The sequence below is a fragment of the Citrus clementina genome, unplaced genomic scaffold, assembly GCF_000493195.1.
Source record: "Citrus clementina cultivar Clemenules unplaced genomic scaffold, Citrus_clementina_v1.0 scaffold_3, whole genome shotgun sequence".
NCBI classification, from domain to species: domain Eukaryota; kingdom Viridiplantae; phylum Streptophyta; class Magnoliopsida; order Sapindales; family Rutaceae; genus Citrus; species Citrus x clementina.
The window spans coordinates 21,051,627-21,072,312 of NW_006262339.1; the positions used below are offsets into that span (position 1 = coordinate 21,051,627).

General features: G+C 33.5%; 2 protein-coding genes across 2 annotated transcripts; both read right to left on the minus strand.

Annotated features, from left to right (window-relative positions):
* Window positions 1-6,520: 6,520 nt before the first annotated feature.
* On the minus strand, window positions 6,521-8,936 carry LOC112099683 (jasmonate O-methyltransferase-like). Its single transcript, XM_024187108.1, has 4 exons — window positions 8,862-8,936; window positions 8,353-8,757; window positions 7,083-7,358; window positions 6,521-6,886 (listed from the first exon to the last, which is right to left on the minus strand). Exons 1-4 carry the CDS (start codon window positions 8,934-8,936, stop codon window positions 6,521-6,523), a joined length of 1,122 nt encoding a protein of 373 aa, XP_024042876.1.
* Window positions 8,937-16,979: 8,043 nt separating this feature from the next.
* Window positions 16,980-20,624, minus strand: LOC18046856 (TVP38/TMEM64 family membrane protein slr0305). The gene is made up of 7 exons (XM_006441599.2): window positions 19,946-20,624; window positions 18,990-19,042; window positions 18,509-18,601; window positions 18,199-18,422; window positions 17,717-17,783; window positions 17,503-17,613; window positions 16,980-17,149 (listed from the first exon to the last, which is right to left on the minus strand). The coding sequence occupies exons 1-7, from the start codon at window positions 20,364-20,366 to the stop codon at window positions 17,126-17,128; spliced, it is 993 nt and encodes a 330-aa protein (XP_006441662.1). The 5' UTR covers window positions 20,367-20,624; the 3' UTR covers window positions 16,980-17,125.
* Window positions 20,625-20,686: the final 62 nt, after the last annotated feature.

Here is a 20,686-nt window from a genome sequence, read left to right on the forward strand (position 1 = left end):
GATACCCATGCGGGTATTCGTCGGATATTTGTCTAATACTAAACCCATCCGCAACCTACTATGGGTGTCAATTTATAATGCCATACCCACCCGCAACCCACAAAATTACCCGTAACAGGCGGGTTTTGGTGGGTGGATTTAAGCGGGTTTGCGGGTACTATTGTCATCCCTACTTATTTTACATAAAACTACAAAATTGTGGATTGCTTTCAACTGAAATAAGATTATAAAATATAATTATAAGAAAGTTTGCAAATATATCAATGGATATGAATAATAATAATGATAATTATTTATTTATTTATTTATTTATTTGCTATTGTTAGCAAGCATTTCTTGGTAAGAATTTTTATATTAAAATAAATGTGTTAGCAAATATTTTTACATAATCAAGTTTTAGATTTTATTAAAGTTATGTGATATAGATCTCTAAGGCCCTATGCTATTATTGAAGGCATATTCCTTGACTTGTCAAAAATAAAAAACAAGCATATATGTTCTCAAGCCTGTGCAAATATATATGTGAAATCTTAGATTGCTTAAATTTTATGTATCAGAGTGTTTTGGTGTTTCAATTACAAGCTCTGACGTGCATGTTGACCAAGGTTTGAAATACCTTATAGAAAAATTGTGATATCTTTAAAGACATGGGTTTCCATTGAGAACATTATTATCAAGTTTTAAGTTGAAGAACCTTATTGACCTCAAATTGCTTTACAATAAATTTGAAAAAGTTTGAGAAGCAAAAAAGATATGGTATACCAGTACCAGAGCAGTAAGTTTTTTATTCTTTAAAATATACGCATTTAGTTGTAAAATTGGTTGATCCTAATTTACTGTATTCTTTGTTTGTCCTTTTAATAGAAAACATTCAAGTTAAAATCTGTTGACCTCCATCACTCCCTACTTCACTATGATGCCAGACCTATCACAAACCATAAGTCATGAGAGGGAACAAATCTTTTAAATTGTACAAACTTAATTGGCTTGCGCTCCCTCATCCATCCAGAATTTCAGCCATCTAGTATATATATTGTGTTTCGAGGGCTACACACGTCTTAGATCTTTTCTAAGAAGCATTCATTTTGTTTCTCCGATAACTATTGATTTCTGCAACTCGATTAATCTTACAGAGTTTCCATAATTTTTTAGAAACTTAACAGACCTAGACTTATGAAAAACTGCAATAGAAGAAGTTCCCTCATCAATAGAGTGCTTAATTGGTCTTAAAGTGTTGAAATTCAGTTAATTGCACAAGGCTAAAGACGGAATCAACTAGCATTTGTAAATTGAAATCTCTGCTCGGGCTTCATCGCGATGACTGAGAGTTTCCCAGAAATCTTGGAGAAAATGTAACATTTAAGATACATCATTTTAAGACGGATAACAATCACAGAACCGCCATCTGCATTCGAAAATCTAGTATGGCTTGAAAGGTTGTGCTTAGAGAGTTGCTCTAAACTAGAAAATTTGCAAAATAATATTGGCAATTTAAAAGTTTTGAGGTACATCGAAGCAAATATATCAACCATTAGTCAACTACCATCCTCTTGTCGCAGATTCAAATGAGTTACTTAGGTTCTCCGGATGCAGAGGTTTGGTATCATTTCCTGCTTCATTATTATCAGGTTTATTTTCACAACTAAGGAAAAAAGAATTATTATTTTGATTATACAATAGTTAGAATGAAGAGAAAAGGAAAGAAATTAGAGGAGAGAGAATTAGTAATAACTCTACTCATTTGACATTCATATCATTTAATTTTAAACATTCATTCATGCTTAATTTAAAGGTTCAAAAGAAGTGTAAAAAATAAGTGTAATTTTAGGAGGCGGATCATCATATTGTTATATTATTGTTGAAGGCAGATAGCAACTCTCTAATGGTGTGTTTACTTGTGGGTTTGGAGAATGAGAATAAAGGAATAAGAATGAAACCTATGTTTACTTGGCAAATTGTAATTTGGGAATGGGAATAAAATGTGTGGGTCCCACACAATTTGAGAATAAGGAATGGAAATCTCATTCCCATGAGAGGTTTATGAATGAAAATGTGGGAATGTGAATGAAACATATATTTACTTTTCTATCCTTCTAATTTTTTCATATTTCCTAAATTACATTTGTTCAAATCACAAATAATTTATTATTTTAAATGTCATTAATAATAATAATTATTATTATTATTATTATTAACTTTTATTAACTTTTATTAACTTTATTATTTTAGTTATTATTAATTATTGTTATTATTATTTTTATTAATATTATCATTATTAACAATAAAAATAATGATAAAAATAATAATTAATAAAAATAATTAATTTATCATTATTAACAATATTATCATTATTGTTGTTGTTGTTGTTGTTATTATTATTATTATTAATAACTAAAATAATAACAATAATAATAACAATAATTAATAATAACTAAAATAATAAAGTTAATAAAATTTAATAATAATGTAATTTTCATTATCTAGATACATGTATAAATATTATTATAAAAATGATATGAATTAAATAATAATAATAATAATACTAAATGTTAATAATGATAATATTAATAAAAATAATATTAACAGTAATTAATAATAACTAAAAAAATAAAATAAATAAAATAAAATAATAATAATAAATGTTAATAATGATAATATTAATAAAAATAATATTAACAATAATTAATAATAACTAAAAAATAAAGTTAATAAAATTTAATAATAATAATAAATGTTAATAATGATAATATTAATAAAAATAATATTAACAGTAATTAATAATAACTAAAATAATAAAGTTAATAAAATTTAATAATATTATTATTATTTCTATTGCCTTTTTTCTGTGCTACGAAATTAACTGTAAAATTAGAAAATGCGACTCTAATTTCTAATTAATAAAATTAGAAATTTATTAATTTATTAGAAGTATTAGCGCATACCAACAATATCATACTAAATCAAAGAAAGAAAAAGCATAAAAATACTTTTAAAAAAGAAAAAAAATGAACTAAAAAACTACTAAAGAACCCCGATAAAGAAACCTGACTAAATAACGGATCAATACTGCCCCCATTACTATTATTATTATTAAATTTTATTAACTTTATTATTTTAGTTATTATTAATTATTGTTAATAATATTTTTAATAATAATAATAATAACAACAACAACAATTATAATATTGTTAAGGTTAATAACCTAACAAATGCATCTAAGCCGTTGTATAACTTTTGGGTTGAATCTAAAGGTGGATTTGAAAAAGACAAAAAATGGGGTACCAAACACCATGGGTAATATAGCTGGACCCAATTTTATTACCAAGTTCATTTGTCAGTAAGTGGTGATGACACTAGAGACAGAATTATTTAACAAGTACAAGTAACTTATAAATCTGTCTAATGCTTTCATTAAAATTGTGTGCATAATTGAATGATAAAGATAGTTTTTGCCAGATTCTTGAAATAAAGGGTTCTCTGGCGTACATATTAATTCATAAATCTGGATTTCCTGCCTTTGTCTTTTCCCGCTTCATAGACTTTGTAATATAGGATCTAAAAATATTTCACGGAGTTTCCACTACAACTGCCTACCTGGTAATTTGAGTTTCTGTAAACCAACTTAAAACTTGTAACAAAAATTGAAACTTCTAGTGTTTTTTTTTTTTTTTGCCTTTTTCTTTTTTAAATTTATTTCATTTTATCGCAGGCAATGAGTTCTAAGTATTATCCACCACTCTTATTTTATAATTAAATATAACAAATCAATAATCGTGATGTAAATATGAATATGAAACAAACTTCTTAAGAAATTAATTATCTAATGCGAGCACTAGCCCTTGTCTCCCGTATCTCTCAAGTTAGGTTGAGGGTGTGGATTCAAATTCAAGCCTTCTATGAGGGCTTGATTTCTCCAAATTTTATAGGAATAGATATTTCCCATATATTTGTGCAATTAGATTTCTAAATTAATGTTTGGTGGATCTATGAATTGTTGAACAAAGTGTCTTGTTGATCAAATCATTTTGGAACAAAAAAGAAAATTAGTAGAATTTGAAATAATCCGAATGTAGTATTGTTAAACTTCAAATCAGCAAGAACTGATTCCTGTTCCCCAAGAACTACTCTTAACTCTTAAGTCTAATGACCTTTAAATGGCTACTAAAGAAACTATGGTTGATGATTTTGATCTGTGCAAAAAGAATAACTAATCAATCTAAGCAAAGAAATCACACACACTTGACATAAAAGGCTTATAATGGTTCGGCCATAAACTAACCTATATCCACGGTGAAGATCAAAGAGAGCTTTCCCTACTTTTGTCTTTACAAGATACAATATTGAAGATAAACTGTAAATGAACAGAATTAGTCAAAGATCAGATCCGATGGCTTAATATACATTTAGAAAACAATATTGAAAGATCCCGCAACTGTCAGCAGCAATTTTTGGGTTTTGTTAGCAACACCCATAATCTTCGCGCGCGTGTAACGGCTTTAACAGCCAATAGAACAAACCAAGGGACACGTGAAGGGCTTCGGTTGATTCCGTTAGGCAAAACGGCAATTAATAATGCCATGGAAGTAAGTAATACACGTGATACATCACGTGTACTACTTATTATATCAACCGACATTTAAAAAAGGGTCGTACAGCTATCAGAACACTGAACCGACATGCCATACTGTTATGGATGACAAATCGTACTTTCCCTCGACTTGACACTTGTCACACTCTGCTATAATGACAGATTTGACCTTCATTCTCCAACTACATAAGGAAAACAGAGGCAGCAACACATGAACCTGCACCCATATTACAGCTGAAGTGGCACACAAAAATTTATGCCTCATCTGGCTCTTTATTTATAATTAGTTTAGTTATCCTTTTTTTTAATTACTTTTAGTTTTATTAAAAATTTACTTAAAATTTTAATCCCCGCCTAGGCTTATCTAGGCTTGCAAGCCTTTAGACGGATTTTTAGGGAAACTAAGGGCCCGTTTGAGGATTTCTTTTAGGAGGTTTAAAAATGATTTTGTAAATCTAAAGGTAATTTTAGTGTTTGGTAAAAAAAAAAACAAATCAAAATTACTTTTGTCAAATCAGCTCCTCCCACAGCTGATTTTGAAAAGTAGGGAAAGAGTATCTTTTAAATTCTGATTTTGAAAATTAATTTTATCATTTAATACAATTCTATAAATATCCTTAAAATTACTACCTAAACCCAAAATTATCCTTATTCAAATTGGAAACAAACTCAATATTTTAATAAAATTTTATTTTGATTCATCAATATAAATTTATTAATATCAATTTTTTGGTCGAATTATTATTAAATTTGTTTCACTAAATTATAACTTTAATTATCAATTGTTTAAAGATAAAAAATAAAAAATAAAAAATAAAATCAATATATTTTTAATTTTATTTTTAATAACCTTCTCCTCCTGACTTTGAACATGTTGATTGCTAGTGTAGATTGGATGTGGAACACTAGTGGTGTAATCAACTGATCTAATGGAGGTACTAGGTATATCTGAAGTTGAAAACCTAGGTTGACTTTGAAAAGGGAGATTTATAACAGAAGGGACTTTTGTGAATTTCCTTTCCAATGAAGGAATACTTGAGCACGAAGCTTTATCAGAGAATCTGGATGAGTTTGATCTTCTGAATGATAGTTTGACTTTACCATCAGAATACTGAGTCACATTTTGTAACTCTGTATTTGGCTCAAGTTGTTTTGGAATCGCTGGTGGAGCGGCTCCTTCAAGAATCCATTCTTCTGGAAGATTGACATCTTTCCATTGGATTGGTTTTGGAATGACCATGTTTGCTTTGGACAAATCAGTCTGCAAGAGAAGGGTCTCATCTCTTTTCGACTGGTATTTATGCTGTGTGCAGAATGCAGAAAGCCATCTTTAATAATTTTTATTAAAAATATTATATGTGCATATTTTTATAAGTAAATTTTATTGTATATTAAATACATTTTAGTGATTTATTTTCTCGCTACAGTTTAACAATCAAATTTATCAAGTGCTCATAATTGTTTTCAAAACTCACAATACTTCTGAAAATAAAATTTATCAAATACTTAACTAATTCTCTTTAAAATTGATTATTTTTACAATACAGCTAATAGCAATTACTTTAAAAACTATAGCATTCCCAAACTGATTCTACAGCACAATTAATAATTATTATTTTAAAAATTACAGTATTCCCAAACTGGCCCTAAGGCTGTTACCAAGAACATGAGCTTCGGCTTAGGCTTAAAAGAGCGCAAGTTTGCAATTTGCCATCTTTAATTGACATGACATACTGTTTTGGCTAGTATATCATACTTTTCCTGTAAATATAACTAACTTGTCATATTTGTCTATAATTACAGATTTGGGCTTCATTCTTCAACAAATTAGGAACAACAGAGGCAGGAACACGCGAACTTGCACCCAGATTACAGCTGAAGTAGTACACAATAATTTACGCTTCGTCATCTAGCTCTTTATTTATAATTAGATTAGTTATCCTTTTTGATAATCGAAATGACCAAATTAATGTACTTGGCTCTGTTCTTGGACAGGTAATCGTCGACCATCTCAGCATATCTTGCAAATAAAAGGTCCATTATGCCCTTTCCGAAATGAAGTTCAAACATTGATTCCACTACGGCTCTTACCGTCTTAGCCACTCGCTGTCCTCTTGACAATGGCAGTAACGTTGTATTAGTGAGCTCTTCAACACCCCCATCCCAATCAATTTCAAAATGGCCGAGGCGATCAATGATGAATGAGCCTTCCTTTTGTATCGCCATCTTTAGTTCTTCCGGACATGGAGCGTAATAAGGAGCATTGAATGAATCAAGCTTTTCCTCTTCAATCAAACGCTGCATGCCAAATATTATTTGTATTTTGTACAATGAAATTTTGGACATTTTAATTAATTAGGAGCATATATATATATATATATATATATATAGAGAGAGAGAGAGAGAGAGAGAGAGAGAGAGAGAGAGAGAGAGAGAGAGAGGACGGGGGGGCGCAGGAGATAAACACTTGGAACAAATTAATTATTGTTAGTACCTCAGTAACCAAGCTCATTAGTGCTTGCGCTAAGAGCTCCCACTGGTAGCAACTTTCTTCAGTGGTAGGATCAATAGATCTCCTGCCCATTAACGATAAGACCATGCGGCCTCCAGCAATCATTTCTGCTGCTCGTGATTTCAGAAATATCAAAAAATTATTTTGGAATTGCAACGAGTATGCATCCAACACGCACTGTGGGCTACTCTTTGATATGTAGATTTTTCCCTTATTCAAAGCCGCTGGGGTAGCATTGCTCTCCAGAGCAGGTGGTACCTGTACATATTTTTTCCTTCAGATTACTTTCATTAATCGTTCAGATAAAAGTACAATCTAGTTCTTACATACTTTTCGAATCTTGATTTCACCACAAAATCTAACTAGTTTTTCTTTCAGCTTTTTCGTAGCCACAGTTTTCGCCTACCATGCACTGAAGCTCTTTCTTAACAATTATTTTTTCTCACCTCACATTTCGTTTATTATTATTTTATTACCAAGCTTTTAAAAATAATGTAATTTTTAACAAAAAAATTATGATAAAAATTTATTTTACCCTAATCTGCATAAGTACAAATAAAATAAAAAAATAAAAAATTAATTATAGTAAAAGAGATAGTACTTTTATGAATTGATTATCTTGTAAATTTAAAATAATTAAGCGATAAAATTGTAAGTATTATAATACTTTCAGCTTAATGTATTAAAGTTTCTAAATTACTCACGTGACGTTAGCAATTTCTTAATTGAGTCAATTGTTTGGTGGTAAAATGATAAAAATTAAAATAATAAATAAGAAAATGTAATTATTAGAAAACTTTGGTAATAGAATAATTTGTTAGAAAAAATTATGTGGTAAAATGATAATATCCTAAAATATTTATTAAAAAAACAAATAAATGCTTTGAGCAGGACGCGTTTCATACGTTATCCATTCTTTACGGAAGATTTCTGTTTTGGTACCAACATAAGATAAGAAATACTTGAGCAACTGATCAGCATGACCTTTCCAAAGGAGTTCCAAAAATTGGATATATATAAATAAAATATGCCTATGTTCAAGGTTTCAGAGTCATTAAGCATGCAGTAGATGCAAGTTGAGTGAAAATTACTCTCCGCCAGGAGCGGTTTGTGTGTGCTTTGACTTGGAAATATAAAAACTGTTTAAGGAATCGCAGACACACATCTGTAGTATATGTCCCTTCACTATACATACTACAGTCAAGAAATAATGACCCGGGCGAGCCAGTGGATACAGTCAATAAATACTAACCTGGGAGAGCCAGTGGAGGCTTGAAGAAGAATGCACAAAGTGGAGACTCTTGTCAGGAAACAGTCTGTCATAAAAGGAACCAGCCACGCCCGATATGTAGCAACGTCCGAATCCAATACCCTTTTCTTGTTTTTGCTTCTTGAAGAACGCTGGCAATGACTCAAATATGGAGTTGAAGTCATTGCCAGGAAGATCATTCAAAGAAACCCTAAACTCCGGCGATGGACGACCCAGATTGCGACATTTTGCATGTATAATGTCGATTATCTCAGAGATCACAAGCAAGGAGTTGGGTCCAGATGAACAGCCCAAGTCCGCAATGCCAATGCTCTCTGGGAATGTTTCACATAAGATTCCTAGTATAGCTTCTTCAATCACCGGTTTCGCTGTTGTTATAATCTTGCCCTACATATATAATTAACTGAATCAGCTGTATATCCATGAAGAAATTAATTAAGAACAAGTCAGTGAGCACTGAAATGCAATTTGGTAACATGGAATTAACAAACCTGAACGGCGGAATTATTTGCATAGCTGGTTTCACCATCTCCTTTATTCATGTGTAGTACTTTCATTACTTCCATATTTTTTTCCCTTTTAATGTTCTCTCTATTTCTCAGCTGTACCGCCAATCAAGAATTGAGAATGAGAATGTGTATGTGATTACGCTCTATTTATAGGACGAGGATACAACAATCAATACTTTGGCTCTTATATATCAAGTGGACCAGTGTAAGGAATTAGATGTCCTGCTAAATCATGTGGATATAATTAATGAGTAATGATATAATGGGCGATGGTGCTCACCTTATGGTGAGAGATAGTATCACATGGTACTGTTTGATTAGTTCATGATTTAAATACTATATATTCATAGGAAATCACAAAATTTAGCTTAGGTGCTCATATTTGGTGGATATTGGTACTCACTGGATCATCTTCTTATAATTAATAATGATATTTTGTACTAAGTCTCCAATCAATGTTTGGCCACAAGGCAAAAAATCATTAATTTTTTGAAGAGAATAGACGTGTGCGGTACTGTGCTGGCCAATAAGAATAGTGGAACTCTTAGTTGAGCTTAAATCAGTTCTTTTTTTTAGTTGCATGCCAATTCCCTCAAGTTACAGCACTAGTAGTAGTAAATTATATATATGCATATAATTTTTCCTTTTTTTATACTAATATTGTAATCAGACTATTACTAATACATCAGACTATATATTGATATTTACAATCAAACTATTAATTGTTAGGATTAGTTTACATTAAATCTTATAAAATACTACTTAAATTTTTACCTTCACAATATTCGAAAAACGTCTACTTCACTCATATTTTGTAAGGATGAAAACTGTTATAAGTAATAAAAAAACTCTAGCATCTATAGATCACCTCACACGTTTGCATTTATCGTTTACCAATTTGATATTGTGCTTCCACACTTTATTCTTGACAATTTGCGTGGAAATCCAATCTCCACGTTACTCGTTGGTATATGTCGCAATCTAAATCGTTATATATATATATATAGGTAGAAAAATGCATGTCTCCTTAACAGCAACTCGATAATATAATAATAACAACAATAATAACGTGACAAAAAACAGTCCTTTATTTTTATATTTTTTTGGGGAGATCTAGAAATCAGGGATTTCCCGACGTTAGTATAATGGTCTTCCTCGTACTGTGATACTATATCTTGTCGCTGGCTGGTAGGTGCATTCCAGTATCACATTTTTCATGTTTCTAATAAGATTGGGTCCACTAGTTTAAGTTCTACCATTGACAGATATATAAACCTAAACCATAACCATGTGTACGTACGAAGAGTGACTCATTCGGAAGAAAACATGATCTTCGGCAACTAACCTGAGACTTTTAACTTTTAAGGTCAGAAAACGAGAAAAACAATCTCGAATGTGTATTGCGTGTTCATGATTAATGGTTAAAAATTATAATTACTTCTACACGTGTTGCTCTTACTTTTGCATCTGCTTTCAAGTTTAAAATCAATTCAAAATGAAACAACCTTGTCATTGTAATTGTTGTATCCTCACGTTTTATGCGAGACTGGTCATCGATCAGAGACTTGAAATTATCAATCAAGACTTTAGAATAAATTTGGGAGATTGTCCGTTTCTCTTAATGAAATTAATATACATCATTTATCTCTTATTACTTTTTATAATGTCTAATAATTTTTCAGGCATTAAAAATGTAAAGAAAAAGAGGATAAAAGGATCATTTGCTTAATATCTGATCTTGGAAATATAAAGTATATATTTATTATAAGAAAAATATTTAGAAATAACAAAAAAAATACATGAAAAGATCTTATTAGCAATTTATTTTATTCACACCAAAACCTATATCTCTTATTTTGAGTATTTAAAATTTTTTAATTGGGTATTATAAAAAAAAAAAAGTAGAGGTAAGCACTGCATATTAATTTCAGTGAGAAAACTAGTAATCTCCATAGTTAATTTGTTCCCATAAAAAGTTGATTGAGGGACATTAGCTATATAAGAGTGATGCTATGTTTATCAATATAGCTATTAGCTAATTGTCTAGGGCTTGGTCGAGTGGTTTTACAAGAAAAATCTTAGGAGAGATAGGGTTTCTTCATTTCTTTCCTTGTTTTGTACAAAATAGTTTTCGATGCTCTAAAAAAAAATCCTAGATACTCCTAGAGCACTCTTGTTTACCCATTAATTTCTTATCAACATATACTTTAATCAATCATTGTTTGGGGAATAAAATAAGATGACCACGATCTCCTCAAAGTAGAGAGTGAGCAAATAGTTGATAGGCTACTAGGAGAAATTTTGGTTACTTTGAGCAGACTACCTCAACCAGGTGATAATTTTGATGACCTCCACCAGGTGGTAATTTTGTAACCTTGAGTATATCACCTCGACCAGGTGATAACCCTGATGATTATGAGTAGAACACCTCGACCAGGTGGTAATTCTTGAGATCATGAGCAGACCATCTTGACCAAATGGTAATTTTGAGACTATGAGTAGACCACCTCGACTAGGTGATAAGTCTTGAGATCATGAGCGTACCACCTTGACCAGGTGGTAATTTTGAGACTATGAGCAGACAACCTCGACCATGTGATAAGTCTTAAGATCATGAGCAGATCACCTTGACCAGAAAGTAATTCTAGTGACCATGAGCAGATGGGTTTGAGGAGATGTCGGACCAAGTTACCAAGAAGCAGGACTCAGTCAAAATAACCGCCACAAATCTCCTCCAAAAATCAGGGTACAAATTTAATTCATTAATGGTTATTTATTGCTATGATCTAAGGTCGTGGGTGGGGTGTTTATAAAAACACCAAGAAAATCATGCCAAAGGGAGAAAAAAAACTCTCTTTCTCAATTTTGATTCTTTTATTATAGTTATCTGAGATTATTTCTTCATTAAAAAATGTCAGAATTTATTTTTTATTTTGTTTTTTCCGAAAAGGCCCGATTACTGACTCAAGCCTCGGAGGGTTCATGCCGGAAATACTTCCGGCGCCTCTTACTGTTCTTTGTGATTTCAGGTGTTTGCGAGTTATCTGCTAGTGATCGTAAGCCGCTTCCTCAATAAATAAATTTAATGCTGATGCAAAGATTTGGTATCCAATCAGTAGCCGACTAGTCCAAATTTCGACGTCAACAATCATGATAATATATATATACACTCACGTGTCAACCAACGAATGAATAAAGAACCATGCTTTAATAGCACCAAAGTCCTCCTCGCTTGAGACATTTAAGGGAAGTCGCAGATGCGCCTAAAAAAAGGATCAAGAACTTTGCATTGGCATAGCTTTTAGGGAAATGAAAATGACACTTAAAATAAAAGACAAACAAATAAACTAGTGGACTGATAATAGGAATTAAATGAGACAATAAGGTGCCAAGCAAATTTCTTTCCTAGATGTAGAACTTCTTCAAGTGAATGACATTCCAAGGAGTGGGGACCTTGTTCCCATCAAGCTTTTGAAGCTTGTAGGCTCCTTTGCCAAGTGCCTTCTTGATTTGGTATGGTCCTTCCCACTTTTCTACCATCTTTCCAGCATTGGCCTCTTTCCTGATATCCATTGCTACTCTGAGGACGAGTTCTCACTTCTTGAATTCTCGAAACTTGACATGCTTTTTATATAGCATTTCAGTTTGTTGCTTATAAGCAACCATGTGTACTGCAGCAACGTCTTGAGCTTCATCAACTATGTCTTTGTCTAGTGCTAGAGAGGCATTTTTTTCAGTAAGCTGGCGAGTTTAGACGGCAAGGTTGGGAAAGTAGCTTCCATTGGGAGTATAGCTTCTACGCTATATACAAGGGAATAAAGAGAGTTTCTTGTTGGTCGCCTTTCTGATGTTCTATAAGCTCACAGGACATTCGGAAGCTCCTTCAACCATCGCCCCTTCCGACATTCCAGCTTCTTTTTTAGATTGTCAAAAATGGTTCAGTTGGTAATTTCTGCTTGTCTATTTCCCTGTGGATGGCTGTGGGATGAAAATTTGTGCTCTATTCCTTTCTTTTGACAAAATTTTTCCATATCAAAATTTTGAAATTACTTTCCATTGTTGGAAACCAGGATTCCCGGAAGGCTGAATCTAGTGATGATATTGGATTTGAGGAATTACAATGTAAGACTCCAAAACTCTCCTCAAACAACAATTGAATCATTTTGGGAATGCTAATGAGACTGATGAGATGACACTTAACAGTAACACACAAAATGACTCTGAGCCAACAAAACCATCTACTAGACATTATGCATGTCAATACCTAAAAATTGACACCAGGTCTAAAGGACCTTTAAGAAACCTATCCTAAAGCCTTGAATTTAGCCTAACTGCTTTCCTATTCCTGCGAGGTAAATAAAATACAAATCCTAAAATCTCACTCCATAGAGGAAAGCAACTCTTCCTCTACCTAAGAAGAAGAACCCTACTTTATGGCACTAGGGTTCGTGCCACCTTCTAGGACTAAGATTCCTTGACTTATTTAACTAGAATTCTTTTCTAAATCATATAATTAGAGAACCCCTTGCATTGTTCACCCAGCCATAACCGTCCATAAGCATCAGTAACCTGTCACCAGCAACTTGGCATTTTCTAGCATCTCCTCTACAACTATTCTTCATCCTTGTTCAAGAAACGTCCTTCTTCTTGATTAAAAGAAAAAATAAATGCCCTAGTTTCAGTCTCTTCCACCTTAAGAAACTTGAAACTAGCCGCCATTACCATCCTATCTCCATTAAGATGCCCAACTCAACTAAGAATAAGCCCACTGTCCTTAGTTTGACATATAAAAATCCTAGGGGAGGCAAAACGAATAAAAAAAATTAAATTTGAATTGAATCATAAATGAATTGGGTCAAAATTTTGCTGATTTGGCTTCAATTCGTTTATTAAAGGAATATTCAATTTTAATTCATCTAAGACATTTAGTAGAGTTAATAAACGAATGAAATTGAATTTGAATTCTTTTACTATATTTTATCCTATAATGAATAATAAATGAATTTTAATTTATATATTTTGTTTTATTATCATTTATAATAACTATATTAGCCTTCAAAATTTAAGATTTTTTCATACATATTTAAGGATAAATAAATAATTTAATTAAACGAATAATAAACAAATGGATCGTATTGATTCGTTTATGACCCATTTATTAAACGAATCCTAAATGAGTAAACGAATCAATGTCCTCAAAAACCGGATTTGATTTTTTTAATTAGCGAATCAAATTGAATTCACCTATATATTAAATGAATAAATTTTTTCAAACTCAAATCCATTTAATTCACATCAAATTGGATCGAATAAATAAATCCTCACCCAGATTCTCACCCTAGAAAATTCCTAAAACACTTGCCTGAAGTCTTAAGAAATCGTTAATGCAGTATTATTGATTTTACCAATTAAACCCTTTTTATTCTGCAAACCAACACTAGAATCATCTCGGACGCTCCACGGTCACACTTTAAGCCTTTGACTACATTAGGGCTTTTTCTCTTGAGTTACTATCATATCACCTCCCGCGACAATACTTTATAAAACCTTTGGTTTTCCATTATTCACTAGTACACTTCTCTACTACAGCGCCAATCACAATAAGTTCCATTACTATTTAGGCTAAAGATTTGCTATTATTAAAGTTAGCGGTAGTCAAAGCTTTAACATGAGTATATCTAAGCCATATCAATACTTACATTTGTGGAACTTACTCCCCAAATCACCGAACAGAATATGGCTGGTTTGTTGACCACAAGAAGCCCAAATCACATATGTAGCCCGAATCTTTATTCCAATTGAATAAGGAGCATTTGCAGCCAATCCAAAAGCAACATCCGGACAATTGAAATCCTAAGACGCTTGCCTTAAGTCTGAAGAAATCGTTACTGCATTATTATTGATTTTACCAACTAACCTTTTCTATTCTGCAAACCAGCCCTAGAATGATCTCAGACGCTCCTTAATCACACTTTCTGAGTTTTCATCATCCTCGAGTTCGATCTTTAAGCCTTAGACTACATTAGGATTTTTTCTCAGAGTTCCCGCCATATCACTCCTGCGACAGTACTTTAAAACCTCTAGTTTTTTATTATTCACTGGTGCATTTCACTAGTACACCACTAATCACAGTAGGTGCTATTATTACTCAGGCCCAAGATTCACTACTAATTAAGTTAGCAATAGTTCAACATGGGTATATTTGAGACATATCAATACTTGGATGTATATGTGGTGGGTTTGCAAACCACAAGAACCCAAGTCATAGATCCAGCCCGAATCTTTATTCCAATTGAATAAGAAGCATTTGCAGCCAATCCGAAAGCAACACGCGGACAATTGATATTCCGCCAAACCTATTTATAATCAAACAATGCGAGATACTCAAAAGTCAAAAGTTAAGCATGCCTGCAAGTCTCTTAAGTCATCCTGTGTCAAAATCAAATAAGGTTTTCTGAGTGACAAATTTTTGGTAGTCTCTTTCACATTACTGTAACCTTATTGAATTTGTGATTTTTGATAATGGACACTGTTTGAGGGAAATACTTCGACGAGACCAGACGTGATGAGCAGATATTTGGTGGCAGAGTTCTGCGAACAGGTGTGTCCTGTAAAAGTCTGGTAGCAGGGGAACAGGAGCAGGAATATTCTGCTCGTCCACGAATATGCTATTCACGAGGACGAACTCCTGTTAGAGGCATAAGGCCATTCCTGCTAGGGGTCGAGGCGAGGAGACCCGGTCAACGACAGTTGGCAAGACGTGCATTCCTATCCGAGAATCAAGGCACGAAACCCATCTCCATTCGCCTACAATGACGACAATGGGGCATCCACATCCGAGGGTGGGGAGAATAATGGACGTGGACTACGGAAGACCGGGATTCAGAGGAAGCCTATAAAAAGGTAGCCAGCGAAGGTAAAATGGTTAGATTTTTTGAGATTCCAACTAAGAAAAGAGAGCTTTAAGAACTGAAACTAAAGAGAAGCCATATGATTTGTGGCAAACATTCCCAGAACCTTCATATCTGACTTGAGCGTCGGAGGGTTTACGCCGGGAAAACAACCGGCGTACTCTGACCTGCTTCTGTGTACGCAGGAACTTTTGGAGAAGAAACCTTACGAGGAGAAATCCTGGTCGTGGTAGAGTTGGTTGAGCAGAGGTCCTGGTCTTGGTAGAGAAGGCAACCAGAATCTCGCATCAACAGACACTGAGAATAATGAGGTGATTGGCATGAGGTAACTGGCATCCCTTCAGAACAATGAGGTGGTTGGCATCCGTGAGAGGCGGAGAAGGAGGACGAAGATTCCTTTATTGTGATGATTAACACGAGTAGATTCAGTTTGTGGAAGAAGCAACACCATTTGGACTTTGGAGCCCCACCCACAAATTCTAACAATGAGGGCGTAGCTCCTCCTGTGATGCTTCTTCACCGTCCCAAATACATATGACACTGTCCCTTCTCCTATGACAAAGCTTCTTCCATGGAATCTTTGTTCGGCTCCAACAACTAAAACTGAATAGCTAGGGGATTTGAGATTATGGGATATGAGAATATATGAAAGTTTAATTTGGTTACTCTGTCTGACCGAACCACCTTAAATTATGTACTTAATCTTCTCGCTTTCTTGATATGTTTCTAAATTTCCTTGCTCGCATGTTTTTCTGTTTGATGCATGTCTTTCTACTTGATACAATTCATTACACAACACCCTCGCTCCCACAACATATTTATACAATACCGTCTAATATTAATATTAATAAAGACGACACTTCACAATTTAATTTCCTCTTATCATTTCAATGCTTTTGCTTATAGTTTTCTTTCTAAAAAAACTTCTTAAATTTGAAAAAAATAATTTGTACGTACTGTACATTTAAGCTACAACAGTTTTTAAAATTAAAAAATTTAACAAAATGATGTGAAGAAAATCATGAATGCAAATCTTTAAAATGTATATTAATGATTCTTTAATGCGTTATTGGTGTAAATAACATTGAAATGTGAAACTTCTGCGAGATCTATCATTTATTTTATGCTCCTTCATAGGAAATTTATACCATATGACTAAATGCTTCTCCATTCAGGTGCAAATGAAAGATGGTACAATTAAAACATAACCGGGAAAAAAAAATTAGCATTCTTTTCTTGGGTTCAATTATACTACTTGTCAATTTACATGATGGGAGAGCTAACTGTCCATTTTACAATTTCAACTACATTGCTTCGCACTTAATTCGATCGTGTCTATTCAATATCCTTTACAGCATCCTGCACCGTCAAAAGCCTCACACTCAATACTTATGGAAATGGATAACATAATAGATCAGATAAATAATTCAAATAAAGCAAAAATATCACTCGAGGAGAGTTTAAAGATGTGTCAGAATTAGAATTACAAGGAAAATGTAAAAAACATAGTCCAATTCATGGATTCATCACACAGAATAGATATGTTAAAAATCAAATTGCTCAATCCCTCAACAAATGCAAACATACATGCGAATATATTCAGGGCTCAGTGTCCCAAATAACAATCAATGAAAAAGCACATAGGAAAGTTCATCGATCATGGAAACACAATTTTGGTCATCAAGAAAATTTAAGAAAAATATAGAAATTACCTTTGCCAGCCGTGTTACGTATGCAGCAGCCAAGGCTGTGAACAATAATCCCAGCCCAAGAGTCAAAAGCTGACCATTTCCTCCAGGTAAGCCAACCTCGGACTCTTCTTGCTGGAATATTAGGAAAAAAATTATAGTAAAATCATATGAATAAGTTGGGCAATCATATTATAGGGAGTATCAACCAAAAAGAAGAAGGGGGGGAAAAACTCACAATAATTGCTCGCCCAAAAGCTCCAGCACTCACATAAGCCCACGTTCCTGGAAGCATCCCCAACCAACTGCATGACATTTATTAGTTGAAATTGAGTCAGAATGATTGCTTAATCAAATAGTGTGGATTTTTCTTTCTAATCTTTAGATATAAATGAGGCCACAGATACTAAAATTTGCAGGGACATCGTTTCTTTTCCGCGAAAATAATATAGCTACAGTGCCATCTCCACATTCTGAGGAAAAGTGCAGAAATTAATAGTAAAGGGGGAAAGGAAATTATATTAGACTACAGATACCGACAGAGTAATAAAACATTGCACTTAGTCTTCTTTATAGTGAAATGATGTAGCCAGCATCAAACAATGACATTTAAATTGAATTTTATCATACTTGGACATGCCTTTGAGTAATCCTCAGAGATATAGTGGAAGTAAGTCACAATAAGACTAAATGCTGTAATAAGATGGGTAGTAATCATACCTTCCCAGAACATATGGTACAAACTTTACAGATGTCAATCCATACAAATAATTCCCCAGAGAAAATGGAAGCAAAGGACTCAAACGAAGAAGTGTAACAACCCTGAAGCCATTTTCTCCAATTGCTTTGTCAATTGCAAGAAACTTTTTGTTTCCTTCGACTAGTTTGAGGATGCGCTCACGAGCGAAATATCGGGCAATCAAAAATGCAACACTTGCTGCCACCTATAAGCAGAAGAGACTATTAGAATCAAAATTAGAAAACATGATCATTATTCTGTTTTAACACAGGAACAAAGAAGTCAACTCACAGTTCCACTGATGGATACTATGATGGTGCCAGTTACAGAACCAAATAGAAGTCCAGCTGACATGGTCAATGGAATTGCAGGAATCGCAAGAATCTAGTAGATTATTCATTATACAAAGTCAGTTTGGCAATAAAAACAAATTTGTACTGATTCTAAACACGAGAAACATTAAAACAGGCATGTAAACTAGGAATGAAGCAGTGGGTCGGAGTGACTAGCCCACAAAGAGCATGATAAATTCTCCGCCCTTATATAGGAATTTCAATGAAAAAGATAATCTGAAGGCTATGCCATGTTTAATACATAGTAAGAAAGAGAAACTACTAAATAACATTTATTTTCTAATGTTTGGTGGTTAATCTAAATGCCTAAAGTCAAATGTACCAAACATCTCAAATTAGAAGTAAACCAAATGAAGGACTATACAAACAATAATCAAACAACCCTGAATACCAAAGATTAGAAGAGTTCAGATGGATACCTCCAATCCAGCATAAACTGCCACAAATAAAGCATATCCAGCTGGGCCATAACCTGTTCATTGAATAATGTGTTATAGCATGAACATTAACAATCAAAATTCTTCTTCAAAGAAAATAAGCAAAAGGCCACAAATGCCAAAAATACATTTCTGCGTAAAAAATGCTTCCACTTAGGGCTATGATGAAGATGATGTACAGGAATAACAGAATGATGCAATAATGGCCTTACAAGGTACCGAAATCCTGAACTGCATCATTTGATGTTGTAGTACAGATTTAGAATAGAATTATAGGTTTCACTTTTTTCTCTATTGTAAAGTAAGAATTATAGGTGACAATAGAATCAAGACAGCATCCTACAGCAATCAGCTGCTCCAGAAGGATCAAGTCAAGCCTATCGGTATCTACGTGTCATCATTCAGAGATATTCCAAGGTGCATGTATCACACACTTCACAACAATTCACTCGGATTAATAGCCATCTCCAACCCGCGAAAAACATTAATTTTCTTGTTCTTAAAGCTCTTGGCCAATCCACTGACATTGCAAGCAAAAATATTATGTCATTTGATCATAGAGCATTATTATTATTATTTTTTTATGAAACTCAAACATGTATTAATAAAGAGGATTTAAAGCATTATGTTTAATAGTAAAAGTTACTAAATATACCAATTAGCTATCACACGAAAAATATTAGATAGAGAACCGAAGTCTAATTCACAACACTCATCATTTACGTCAGAGCCATTTCAATCAAGCTAAAATCAAATTTGCAAAGATCATATAAACCTCTCATTTCTTGCTCACTATCTCAAGTTCTCAACAAAGTCCACTTCAGTCTCTCACAATATTACTAGAAAAAAGAAATTAAATTTCCCTACCAACAAACAAAATCCAAATCAGATGAACAAGAAAAATCCCAAAAAAGGGGATAAAACTTTCAAGAAATTACCTTCAATAAACCCAGAAAACTGGGTCAAAAACGCATTAATCTGATCCTTATAAACATACCCCATGGTACCAAACCCACCAACAACAACCAAAAGCAAAACACCTGCCAAGATGGAGCCTTTAACAGCAGTGTCCCCCTCTAATCCCTCACTCTCAGCATCCATCCCATTTCCCTGAATCCTATTGTTATTATCATCATCATCGCCCTTGGGGTTAAAGAACCAGCCCAAGCTCCGGGGAGCATTGGTGGTGCTCTTCTTAAGGGTGTTTTGCTTCTTGGTCTGCTTCAAAGATGAGCATGGTTTGACGAAATGGAAGCGCCTGTGAGGCTTGAAGCTGTGGATGAATGAATTGGAAGATGTGAGGAAGCATGAGGGTGGCTGATGGCAATGGTATTGTGGGCGCAAGACGAGCGTCCGCATTGTGGCTTCTGTGAGTTTCTGCTGTGAGGACTTTGTGCCATGTAAATTGCTTGATTTGTTTTGCCTTGAAATTTCTACAGACTTCGGATTTCACTGGTGGTCAGGGTACTGCCAAGAGGTTGATAAGAGAATGGATGGTATTCTCACTTCCAGTTGCATGGAGCTTTGGTGCTATGTTCACCCAATTGCGCCACGTGGTCTTAAATTGTGATGGGTACTAGAATTAACGGAAATGACACTCAGGTGTTCAATACTCGTCACGTTCAGCACTTGGGCCTCTTAACGCTTCTGACAATAAAAGAGCAACGGGAAAAAAAAAA